We start from the raw sequence: 13607 nt of genomic DNA on the forward strand, positions 1-13607 counted from the left end.
ACGAGCAAGCATGTGAAGATCTTGGCACAAACACTGATGCATTGCCTGACCTTTTCTGATAATATAAATGGTGCTTTATCAGAAATTAAATAGTGGATTTGTTCTCCTAGTGATTGGCTGTGTCCCCTTGAGTCTGCCTGTCTTCTCTACCTCTGTATCTCCAGCACCTAAAAAGTGCTTTACATCAAGTGGGTGCTAAGTTAACATGAATGAGTGAATGAATGAATAAAGGAATGAAATATTTGCTGGATAATCCATCCATCTCCCCCTAACAGCGCCTTTCACATGCTTGGTGTTCAGAACATGTTTGACAGATGAACTTTATATCTGAACGTACAGATGGTGTGCTTACTCTTTCCTAAATCTGTAGTCAGGTGCCTGTTGGCTCCACCGAAATTCTTGTGGGGTTCTGAGCTGTAACGGAGGGACCCTGAGCTTCAGATATGGGGTTGTGTCCTGGATTTGCCACTTACGAATGACAAAGAACATGTTTGACCGTAGATTGTGCCCAGCCCTCGGGGAAACATTTTACACCACGGTCTGATTGCATCTCAACATCTACATTATGAGTCAGGCACTGTGATCATCCCCATTTTACAGGTAACAAAGCAAAGACTTGGGGAGGACAGCCTCTCGTGCTAAGGTGTATACTTAGTGGCAGGGCCAAGATGCAAACCCGGTTTAATCCCAGCTTCCACTCCCTTGATCATCTGAACCATGTCAAGCTGTGTGACATTAGCCACTAAACCTTCATGCCTCTCTTTCCTCATCTCTACAATAGCTAAAATACCTTCCCTGCCTGAGTTGGTTATTTTAACCAAGTAGGAGATATGTCAGAAGCTTTAAAAAGTGAAAATCTCAAAACTAATGTAAAAATTATGATTCTCTGAAACAGAACTTATCAACACCTTCTTATTCTCTAGTCCCGTGAAACTGTATTTGTTCAATGGACACATTTAGATACACTAGGCATTTACAACCTTGACACCATGTGTTTAAGGTTCAAAACAATATTTGAGAATAAGATATTCTGTATATGCCATGAAAAAAAACTGGTTTTTTCATAAAAAATAGTTGAAGACATGTGAATAGACACAGCAGTTCCTAAAGCTTCAAATTAATCATAACAAGGCCTCCCCCCCAGCCCTTTCCACTTTGTTCTCCCACTGACCTGCCCTGATCCACGGGGTCCATGGGAGGAGCCTTGGTCCACGGGAGCCCCGTGATGCTCCTGGAAAGCACAAAGCTTTGCGTTAATTGAGGTGATCTACATTCCACTCTTAAGTTGGTTTCACTTGTGAATTCAGGAAAACAACTGGTTGACTCAATTGTTTGACCATATTCACAGCTCATTTTGTTTAGAGCAATCACACATGTGTAAACTATGTTTACTGCATTTCTGAATAGAAACCACCTGTGTACCATCAGGTTACCTAAGCAGATAGCTTGAGCAGTTCTTTCTACTTTCTGTCCCTCTGGTTTGAGTTCCCATGTTTTGTATGTATCTGTTCATGCGGATGGTGAGTGGGACTCGGGCCCTATATTCTCTGAGGCCCAGAACTTCTTCCTCGGCACATCGGTGTGGACCCTTACTACTCTACAAATACGGAGGAAATTGACAGACTCCGGAGGGATTAGAGTGTTTAAATAAACTCGGTTCACGCCAGGCCTTCTGGCAACTAAAACATATTCCTTCTGTGTCAGGGCACATACTTTTTCCCCTGCTGCTGTAGAAACCCCACAGGTCAGAGCTCACAGCTTTCTTGTTTCCTACTGTGTTCCCAGTGTTGACGCAGTGCTCGATACGCGTAGTAGGTGCTCAGCGTGTGTGTGTGTAATAAAACGTCACAGTTTGAAACATAGCAGAGAATAAAAAAGCAAATGACTTTCTAACTCAGTTGGCATGTTTATTTCCTGACATTTCACCAATCACTGTGCGAAACACATTGAGATGCCATAGAATCCAAGCGAGAAACTCGATGCACTTGACTCATCAGGAAACCCTGCAGGTACTTCCTCGCAGGCTTTTAATAGTTGTGACAACTGTAACCGGCATCCGAATCCCCACTCATCAGATGAGAGGCTGCATGTCAGGGGTGTGCTAGAAGCCATGTGTGGACGTGGGACAGTAACGAGAAGTGACATCCCTACAAGGAAGGCATAAACCGTATGTAAACAAGAAAAATATGAATATTCATGCCTCTGCTTGTCCTCATCCCACTAAAGAAAACTGGGTGTGTGTGCATGCTGGGCTTTTGTTGTCTGGAAGAGGGATAGTGAGGGAAGGAGTAGAAAGAATACATGAGGGTAAGGGGATTCCAGGCTATATTCGAAAGGTGTTTGTGGTGTTCTGAGAGGGGATGGGGAAGACAAGACTTAAGGACATTTTCTTGGAGTCGTGAATGTACTTCTCCTTTACCATTTTGAAAATCTTTTAATTTTGACAAAATTATAGATGCACGGGAAGTTGCAGGTAATTCCTAGAGGTCCCATGTACCCTTTTTTCACTTGTTTGTTTGTTTCCATTTGTTTGCTTGAGAGATGACTCCAAAGGGTTAAACTGTCTGGCTCTTAGATTGGTGTTTTCTCTGACTGTGGTATCCTGCTGTGACAGGCCACCTAAAGGTTCTGCTTTTAATGAGTCATATAGAACTCAGACATAGTAATTCAAAACAGCACATCAGCCTAAGTATATTTAGTGGGTACAATGCCCTAAAAAAATCTAAATGGATTGAGAAGTCTACCTACTGACACACAATGACTGATATTCATAATTATGATTACAAATCACCCATGAAAAAATATTTGTGGTCTCTGTTTAAGGAGACAAAAAAGGATGAAATGAACCTATGGATTCTGTAGCCAAAAACCAGAAACAAACCAAAAGCTCACCAGTAGGGAATCGGTTAACTAAATTATAGTACATTTAGTCAATGGAAGATTATACACACAGAAAAAAATGAAGAGATCTATACAGATACATATATAATACATATATATGTATTGTCATGGGAAACATCCACAATATGATAGTCATTTTTTTCGTGCTATAAAAAGTCTTTAATAGAACCCCATCTTTGCACGTGTTCATGTGTGACTCACCAACTATCTCCATGTTGTCAAATCCAGAGGTCATTTCTTTGCCATCTTCCTTGACCTCAGAGTAGCATGTGATGCAGAAAATGTCTCATCTCCCTTCAAGTACCTCCTCCTCTTGCTTCCTGCGACACTGTATCCTCTCGGTTTTCTTCCGGATCCTTCCTTACCCATCTCCTCTTCAGCCGCTCTCTGACTAACCTCGAGAAATGGGCTGCTCTGGGGTCTGGTGTTAAATTCTGTTCTTTTCTTGGGCTTTATTTTCTCCCTAGGTGATCTAATAAGGTCTTTGGGCTCTAAATGCAATCCAAATGCTGATGACTTGGGACACCTATTTCCACCCCTGACTTTTCTCCCCATCTTCTGGCTCAAGTTCAATTGTTAACCTGACAACACAGCAATCTGTGCAGCTGAAGATAGTGTTTTGACCTGCTGCCCTCCAAAATCTCTCTCCCTACTGTCAGGTGTCCCTATATATGACCTAGCTCTTGCCTGTCTTCTGGTCTTATATCTTAACCAAGTTTCCCCTCATTTACTCTGCTCTGACCAATCCTACCTCCCTTCTGGTTCTGAGATAGAACAAGTTCATCCTTAACTCAGGACTTTTGCATTTGGTAATCTCTCTTCCTTCTGGTTTTGAGTTGGCCAATCCCCTCTTGTCATTCAGATCTCAGAGGAGCACATCAGCATACCTGCAGTTGCTCTTATTCCCTGGTAACTCTCTACACCTTGTTTTATTTTATTCATAAGTCTTAAATTTTATTATCTGTCTACCTACTGAAATAGTGTCTTCATTAGAGCAGGGAATAAGTCCATCTTATTAAAACCTGTAGCCAGAATACCTTTGAAGAGTCCTTGGCACAGAATAGGTGCTAAATTACTATATCAGTGTGTATAGAAATAAAGTTTGGAAGGATATATACCAAAAAGTTAACAGTTGTTACCTCTGGGTGGGCAGTCGTTGAGGAGGTAAATTACGAATTGACTTTCTATCAAGATAGGTTTCAGTTAGTCTTAAATTATTTGAAATGAAGTTGTATTCCTTTAACAATTAGAAAAATTAGTAAACATTTTCAATTAGAATAACATGGTTAATAAAATTTTGATGTTTTAAAATAAACTATGTTTAATTGGAAGATGCATTTACGTGGGATACTTTCTTGAGGATGTTAGGTAAGTAACATGTTACTATATATAGTAAAATACCTATGATTTTGTAAACGCGCTGAAACATGAAGCAGCAGAAACATTTCACCCAGTTCTCTTTCCTTTGAACTTGACTGCTGTATTTCTCATGAATCATTTAAATTGATTTCTTCTTAAATGTAACAAGATCAAATCATTAGCTTAATGATAACTTATGCTTAGTTTTCTTTAAGTTTTTCTTTATTATATTTTACCTCTTATATATTTACCTCTTATTGGGTATGTTCCTCCTGAACAGGTTTACTTGTTCTTTTTATAAGCGTACTAAATTTGTAATATTAGCCGTCATTCCCAGGTCTGAATGTTAAGTCAACATATGTTTGAGAGACCTTCACCTTATCAAGTATTGCAGGTTTCTGATTGTTTTGGAACCTCTTCTGATACCCGTGGACTTAGTTCAAGGCCAGTTGTTTTTTTTTTCCTAATAGGATGGTTAATTGTTTGCTTTGATCCCTCAAGTGAAGCATCTTACCGTATATAAAAGTCCAGCTGGAGTCTGTGTTGTTACACCCTTACCTTTCTCATCACAGACTCTCCTCCTCAGAGGTTTTGCATTAGATTTGCAAAATGATGAGTGTCTCTTTGATCTGGGGGGTTGTTATAGCGGTGTGCTGTTGTTGGTGGCTTCTCCTTGGAACGAGGAGAAGGTAAGGAAAGCTTTACTTTTAAACTGCATTTTTGTTCATTCATTTAATGTTCTTTTGCCTTCACTGTTATACCATAAAGTTGGTTTTCTGTACTTACATATGCTAGCATTTTCTTCCTTAATTTTTTTAAAGTAAAAACTTTTAATTTAAAATTTTGAAAGTATCTTTTTTATTATATCTCACAAAAGATAGAACGGCAAAGTTTCCTTTTTAGTATTGACATATACTAGTGGTAATGTAAAAATGGACAAACTTGTTAACCATCACTGACAGAAATTTTATGAGATCTCTGTGTGTGTGTTTATGGGTGCATCTAAAGAGAAAGTCTGGATTAGTAAGGATAGAAGTGGTAAGTGGATCTGCAATTCCTGTCTTGTGGATTAAATAGATGCTCTGACTCAACGTTCTTCTTTCAGCTAGTTCTTGTGCACTGTATACACTCAGTCTAAGCTGGGAAAGTGTATAGAGCCTGCATTGATCATTCAATTACTATTTTCTTATTAGTGATCATCAACCATGGCGAACTGGGAAACTGTTAAATGTATGAGACACCCCTTCTATTTGTATGTATCATTTATAATCGGTTCAAGAAATACAAACAGAATCAGATACAGAGCCATGGTTTATTTAACTTCTGATTTCCTCAAAGAGTATGGGGGGGGTATGTAAATATTCTCTGCTTTGTCAATCCCCCAAAGACAGAATTACCCACAGCATATCTTCAGCCATGGAGATTGCTGTGTTGTCTACCTTTTACAGGTTTTTTAGTTTGTTTGTTTTTGCCCTTTATGGTATTTTAATATTAACTACCAGGACTGGTCGTTTCTAGTTTTAATGAAACCACTTATCTGCAAACTATGAAAATAAAAAGAATTATTTTATGCTATGTTATTCTACCAAGAGGGATAGTGGTTTATGTTGGAAGATAAATGTGTATATTCTCAAATAAAAACATGGAAGATAGCATCAAAGAGCACTGAATTATAATCAATAACCATGTCAATACTTACCTTACTCAATTTCACTTTATAATGTGCTAATTTCTCAAAGATTCCCCTCTGCAACTATCATTACAGAATAATAATATATTTAAACTATGAAGATTTTGAAAACTTCAATTCTGCAATCCTTTTTGTCATTCAGGATTCTATATCTTTAGAGAAAACAATCAGATGAAACATTTTGAGATACTTAGGCAAACGACGCTTAGAAAAAATATAAACACTAGAATGTAGTTTCATCTCTACACTGATAGGGAAAATCTTGTTGGCCTGGTTGATCCTTTTATCCTTATCACTGGGAAGAGTGAGGATCACATATTAGACATTCAGTGTTTCCCGAATGCATGGATGGATGGATGGATGGATTTAGCTATCATTTTCACCAACATATCATGTTACTAGGTTAATAACTCATTATTTTAGTAAAGGAGCAGGGCCCCACCAACCAAAAAAGTATCAATAAACTATAGTGTTTTGAGGTTTGAAGTCAGCGGTAAAAAACTTAATGTAAATAAATATAAATAAATATAAACAAATATAAATAAATATAAATATAAATAAATAAAGAACAATGTGCAATTTTCCATCTTACCATCTCTTTGTGTCTTGCAGGCAAATGGGTGAACCACCTCTGGAGAATGGGTTGATTCCATATCTGGGCTGTGCTCTGCAGTTTGGTGCCAATCCTCTTGAGTTCCTCAGAGCAAATCAAAGGAAACATGGTCATGTTTTCACCTGCAAACTAATGGGAAACTATGTCCACTTCATCACCAATCCCTTGTTATACCATAAAGTGCTGTATCATGGAAAATACTTTGATTGGAAAAAATTTCACTTCGCTGCTTCTGCAAAGGTAACCAGGTTTGCATTTATATAGCATTAGGCTTTTTTATTTTCTACCTTTTTCTATGTCAATCTATTTAATCGTTTTGACACACTCAGATGTAAAGCCGGAGATGCTGAAGAGAGTTACCCTTACATGGAGATTCTTAGAAACACAATAAACCAAATTAGACATAATCTCTTGGTATTAATCATTTAAAAAGTCAAAATCGGTATAGCTTTGTCATTTCTTAATCAGCTCATGAGGGTGAAATAAAAATTAAATGTTTTACTGAACCGGATGGCATGGTATGAATAAGACAGGTACAAACTCACTCATGTCAACAATTTCTACACAAGACCCAGAGTATAAGTTGGAAACTTAACGTTCAACAATTGTTTTACCACACTCATGCCACACAATTGTTTAAATTTGTTAAGGAATTGACTAGATATTTTGGCATCACCTAGATGAGATCTAAGAGGCTCTTTTATAGGAAAAAATTAATCAATATTGAGCCTCTGCAAAGAAATATTAGAACTGGTCTCCGCTACTAAGTAGCTTAAAGTCTGGTTAAGATACATCTACAAAGAATATAAAAGAGAACTAATGATTAAAAACATTCTTGATTAGTACCAAATTAATGTGAAAATAAATGCAGAAGCATAAGAAAAATAAGAAATAGAAGACCAGAGTGATTGTGAGGGAAGTGTCACTGATAATCTGGGACTCACACTTGGCCTTGAAAGAGGGCATGATTTGGCCGTTTGTAAAATGCTATGAAATTGCACGTGGGAAGGCCGGTTTTCCTTTTTTTTGTTTTAACAAATAGAGAATCATGAAAGCATCTAATCTGTGTTTCAGTCATTTACTAGTCCTAGGTCAGGTTTAATTTCTTTTTTCACACATTTCATTTACGGTCAGGCATTTGGACACAGACGTATTGACCCCAGTGATGGAAATACCACCGACAACATAAGTAAAACTATCATCAAGACTCTGCAGGGCGATGCCTTGAATTCCCTCTCAGAAGCCATGATGGAAAACCTCCAACTTGTCCTGAGACCCCAGGTGGTTCCCAAGCCCAAGACGCCCACCTGGATGTCAGAGGGGATGTATGCCTTTTGCTATCGAGTGATGTTCGAAGCTGGGTATTTCACGCTCTTTGGCAAAGATCTCTCAGGGCAAGATGCACAAAAAGCACTCATTCTAAATCACCTGGACCACTTCAAGCAATTTGACAAAATCTTTCCAGCCCTGGTAGCAGGCTTCCCCATTCACGTGTTCAAGACGGGCCACTACGCCCGGGAGAAACTGGCGGAGGGCTTGCGGCTCCAGAAACTCAGAAAGAGAGACCACATTTCGGAACTGGTCAGGTTTCTGAATGACACGCTCTCCACCTTGGACGACACGGAGAAAGCCAAGTCGTTCCTCGCTGTCCTCTGGGCCTCGCAAGCAAACACCATTCCAGCGACTTTCTGGAGCTTATTTCAAATGATTAGGTAATTAGCAAATTATCCATTTCTTCATTTTAGGTGAAAGCAGAAATTCAACCATTTTAACTAAAAAAAAAAAAAAAGACGTGGTACCTTCTCATACTGTCAATCAAGAATGTGGTATTTACCCTTGTAAAAGTTTAACGTGTATCAGCTCATCCAACCCTCCTAAAACAGCTGTGACTGGTAAACACATCTTGTAGAAGAAGAGACCTTTCCAGGGAAAGGAACGTGCTGGTACAGGGTCAATGTAGGCTGTCTGCACCAGAGCCCTTTCTCTTAACTCCAAGCTGTTCTTCATGACACCTCTTAAAGTCCATGAATTTGGTCTTTATAATCGTAAAAATATCCTTATGTGATTGCTGACGTATTGTCAGTGAAAAGAACAGTGCCTATGTCTTACTCATCTGTGCATTAACTGTTTTCTCACTGTCAGTGATTGCTGTCATACTATTCGACCAACTCTGATAGCTACGAATAAGAATCATAATATATTATTATTGATGGGATTTAGCTAGAGTTTGCCTTTTAAAACTGTATATTAAAAAAACCCTGTCTGTAACATATATTTTGCATAACGTGATGTCTTCCCAGAGTGATAGTCTTTTGGGAATTTGACATTCAAATGGTTTATTGAATTATTCCAGTTCAGTTGGATGTTGAGTGTCACATAGACACAAAATTGTGTCACATAGACACAAAATTATTATTCCATAGGATTGGGAATGCCAAAGTTCCATTGAAGGCTGATAATTTTATGTCTTTAATATAAAAAAAATTTTAAACGATTTCAGATACAAAAAACCATTACTAATCTTTCTCAAAGTTTAAATGCCTTCCAAAGTTTTTACTTGAGAAAGCTCTTTCTGGAAATAAATTCACATATTTACAGTGAGGTTACAACATCAGTTTTCTATCCTACAGGTAAGAGTAGACATTTCACGATAAGCACGCAAAGATTTACCGGTCAAGCGTTTCTGAGACTCAGTTTACTGTGATCATGTTATATGGCTACATTACCAAGGCACTGACGATCCGGTAAACGTCAATGCACTAAAGTGAAGTAGCATTCATTTCACCAGTCAAGTGTTAGAACAATAAATTATTATATAGATGGAAAAGGTGTTCTACATGGAATCACATGCATGTTAAGAGTAAATTTAAATTTCCTTTGGCATTTTAGCCAGTACTTTAGAATTGTTATCTTGGATGCAATTTTCTCTCAATTGCCATGCATATGACTAATTTAACCATTTAATCCTTATTAGAAACATTTATTTATAAAAGTCTGGTCAAAGTTTTACTTCTATGTAGCAGGACCCTTTTATTTTTTATAAATTTATTTATTTTATTTATTTATTTTTGGCTGCATTGGGTCTTCGTTGCTGCGCGCAGGCTTTCTCTAGTTGCGGCGAGCGGGGGGCTACTCTTCGTTGCGGTGCACGGCTTCTCATTGCGGTGGCTTCTCTTGCTGCGGAGCACGGGCTCTAGGCACACAGGCTTCAGTAGTTGCAGCATGAGGGCTCAGTAGTTGTGGCTCGCAGGTTTAGTTGCTCCACGGCATGTGGGATATTCCCGGACCAGGGCTCGAACAGGTGTCCCCTGCATTGGCCAGTGGATTCTCAACCACTGCGCCACCAGGGAAGCCCACGGGACACTTTTAAGGCAACAGTTCTTGCTAACATCCAAGGACTTAAAACACAGCTATAAAATACAGTAAAAAATAAATGGAAATGTCCCTTTCCCACCTTCTTTGTATCTTGACCACCTGGTTAAAAGAAGGGGAAACGCCTATTTGTTTGCAGACCTTTTGGTAGAGAAAAAACTGTTCTGTACATCTTTTCTTTTCTCTTAACCTTTCATAGGAACCCGGAGGCAATGAAAGCGGCCACTGAAGAAGTGAATAAAATGCTAGAGAACGCTGGTCAAAAAATTAGCTTTGAAGACAATCCAATTTATTTGAACCGGATACAACTGGATGACATGCCCGTGCTAGGTGTGTTTGCTGTGTTGTTACATGTCATCTACTGCATCCTCCTAACAGGAATTGTCAGTACACATCACGCACTTACTTGTTGCATACTACTTACTTGTTCGGAAAAACCCGAACTTTTTTGGCCAACTCAATATTTGTGTATAACAAGTGAGGAAATGGGCACTGAGAGGTTAAGTCACCGCCTGGGATTGGATGGTGGAGCCAGTGGCAGCAATAACGTGGAGCTCTTGACTCTGCGCTTTCAACCTCCGCTCTGTGCTGCCCTGCTCTGCCTCATTTGTTACTGCTCTTACCAGCAATCTTATAGTTAATGGGCTACTCGTTTTCATGAAATGAAAGGGGAAAAAGTACCATCATGAAACCACAATTAGCTGCATGGGTTGGGTGGTGGGGTGGAAGGTTATTTCATTGAAAAAATGTTTGCTTCTCTGGATTTTATAGAAATACAAAAGTACCATATTTTTAGAGTAAGAAAGAGTTTTCTCTTTGTTTTTGTTATGTTTCTCTAGAGGAAATAAACCAATGTATGCTTTCAGGGGCAGTGTGTCTTAGCGGAAGGGACGAGAAGGAGCACAAGCTCCACGTGGGACTCTGCCCTGCCGTAGAAACCACGGACATGTCATTTCACTTTTGGGGGTCTTATTTTCTCACTTGTGAAATAAATTACTAACGTGCTATGATTTTATGCACAGTCATGTGAGGAGCACTTAAAGCGTGACAATTAAAAGGACAGAGACTGGAAGGTCAGGCGAGACTTTCTCATCATATATTTCAGCTATCCGCAGCATGTTCTTTGTACCCCTCTATGTCCTTACCAGAATGCAGGGCATACTCACACAACATCAGATAGTGTAATGATAAAAATGGGTTCTTGTAAACACTGAAGTGAAGCTGCATTAAACATCTGGAAAATTATTTCTATGTAAAAGTGTTAGTATGTTAAATCTCAAAAGTGATAAACTTTGAATAATTCACATGAAAGTGATTTACTGATTTTTTTCCAATTGTATTAGATGTCTAGTGTCTTGTAGAAATAAGATTATTTTTCCATAAAATTATGAAAGTCTAGTTCCCATTGATGACCAAGAAAATCATATCTTTACCAAAAGATTATTAACTCAGACTGTCAGATTAAAAATACATTCAGACACCAATGAATCATTGATCACAGCACAGAAAAAGTTTGAGAAATTTTTATCTGGCCAGCTTCCCACAGTCTCTTTAGGTTTGTGTTATAGGCTGCTAGAAGTATTTCAGACTCTACATTACATGGCCTTTAAAAATACTTTGTTCTTCCTTCTCCCTTCCCTCTCCTCCTTTCTTCCTCTTAAAATCTTTAGACAGTATCATCAAGGAGTCTCTGAGGCTTTCCAGTGCTTCGCTGAACATCCGGACTGCTAAGGAGGATTTCACTTTGCACCTCCAGGACAGTTCCTATAATATCCGCAAAGATGACATCATAGCTCTTTATCCGCAGTTAATGCATTTAGACCCAGAAATCTACCCGGACCCTTTGGTAAGTGACTGTTCATCAAAGTTCCGAATCCAGAAAAAAAAAAATTTTTTTTCAGTATCCAGGTGATGTCTACCCAGATTGAAATAAAGAAGAAATTTACCATTGCAGAATTCATTTGATCATTGAAACCACAGGGACTGTCTCTTTTATTAATGTCAAATATTTATCTAATTTGGAGAATTTGGATGACAGCTTGAAATTTTAATTTTTATCCCTGGTATTGGTCATCACATAATCTCTACTAGATTATGTCTGCAGTTGTGATAATAAAGCTGCTGCCTTTCTTCTTCTTTAAAAAGTGGCTGCTCCCGGGCTTCCCTGGTGGCGCAGTGGTTGAGAGTCCGCCTGCCGTTGCAGGGGACACGGGTTCGTGCCCCGGTCCGGGAAGATCCCACATGCCGTGGAGCGGCGGAGCACGTGAGCCATGGCCGCTGAGCCTGCGCGTCCGGAGCCTGTGCTTCGCAACGGGAGAGGCCGCAACAGTGAGAGGCCCGCGTACTGCAAAAAAAAAAAAAAACAAAACAAAACAAAATAAAATAAAAAGCGCCTGCTCCCAAATCCAGGGAATTAGGGGCTAATATACTGACTCCTCTAAGCTCCTGATTTGAATCCTTCTTTCTAATTCTGCCTAACAGAGAGAGGAGCTAGTTGCCCAGGCGGGATAGGAGGTATAAAGGTTTCCCTTTCCCACCAGTTCTCCTTAAGTTCCCGTTTCTTATTACTTTCTGATTCGAGGTGGGGTATTTGCTAAATTACTCATAGATTGGATTAAAAAAGAAAATTACTCTTTGGAACTTCCAGGTTAAGAAAAAGATAAATTCCTTTTAAACTAGCTTATACATTTGTTTTCTTTGTATCTTTATTGCAGACATTTAAATATGATCGCTATCTTGATGAAAATGGAAAGACAAGGAGCACCTTCTATAGTAATGGACTCAAGTTAAAGTACTACTACATGCCCTTTGGGTCAGGAGCAACTATATGTCCTGGAAGATTATTTGCTGTCCAGGAAATTAAGCAATTTTTGATTCTGATGCTTTCCTATTTTGAACTGGAGTTTGTGGAGAGCTGTGTTCAATGTCCCCCTTTGGACCAGTCCCGTGCAGGCCTGGGTGTTTTACCACCATTAAATGATATTGAGTTTAGATATAAATTCAAACATCTGTGAACATATGCTTGGAAAAGAGGACCCCGGATGCTGTTACAAGACTGCAGAGCACCATGATTTACCAGTCCCTTTGGACAGACTTGTTTAGTGGTGGTAGAACGGATGCAGCAGGTCCAGTTCTGTTCACCGGTGCTTGCTTGTGAATCTTAACATCTTGTTGATGGTTTGCAGAAGCTATTTCAGACCCTGCAAGTGAAAAAAAAACTAGTTCCTAGAAGCACAATTATTTGTTTTCATTTCAGTAAGTCAGTGAATGTTCATATAGCCACGGACTGAACTTCATTATTTTCAGAGGAAAGTCTTTTTTTTTTTTTTTCCAGAATGAAGATATTCCAATTGGCAAAATTTCTTTTTTTTCCTAAGGAAACTGCTTTATTTTTATAAAAGCCACCCAACAGTTATGCAAAACGTACACATTCACGTTTTAGTGAAACTGCATGACTTTTTGACCAGATATGGGGCCCTACGGGTGTAGATGTATATTATAAAGGATATTTTAAAGGATTATATCATGCCTTCTAATAAAAAGAAAATGTTTTCAGCTTTCCTTATATCTAGTATTCATGGTTTTTAAAATGATGATCTCGGTGTCCTGAGACCATTAAAGATGGTTTTAATATATTCTCTTTAGGTTTTAATTTATTTTTGCTGGAAACTC

The 13607-nt window shown here is 38.7% G+C and overlaps 1 protein-coding gene across 1 annotated transcript; it reads left to right on the plus strand.

The window, feature by feature from the left end:
- Positions 1 to 4869: 4869 nt before the first annotated feature.
- Positions 4870 to 12949, plus strand: CYP7A1 (cytochrome P450 family 7 subfamily A member 1; the record flags this gene model as incomplete). The annotated part of the gene is made up of 6 exons (XM_079901679.1): positions 4870 to 4949; positions 6563 to 6803; positions 7698 to 8275; positions 10135 to 10265; positions 11606 to 11781; positions 12650 to 12949. The coding sequence occupies 6 exons, from the start codon at positions 4870 to 4872 to the stop codon at positions 12947 to 12949; spliced, it is 1506 nt and encodes a 501-aa protein (XP_079757805.1).
- Between the last annotated feature and the right edge of the window lie 658 nt (positions 12950 to 13607).

Source organism: Stenella coeruleoalba (genome assembly GCF_951394435.1).
Source record: "Stenella coeruleoalba genome assembly, chromosome: 17".
Taxonomy (NCBI): domain Eukaryota; kingdom Metazoa; phylum Chordata; class Mammalia; order Artiodactyla; family Delphinidae; genus Stenella; species Stenella coeruleoalba.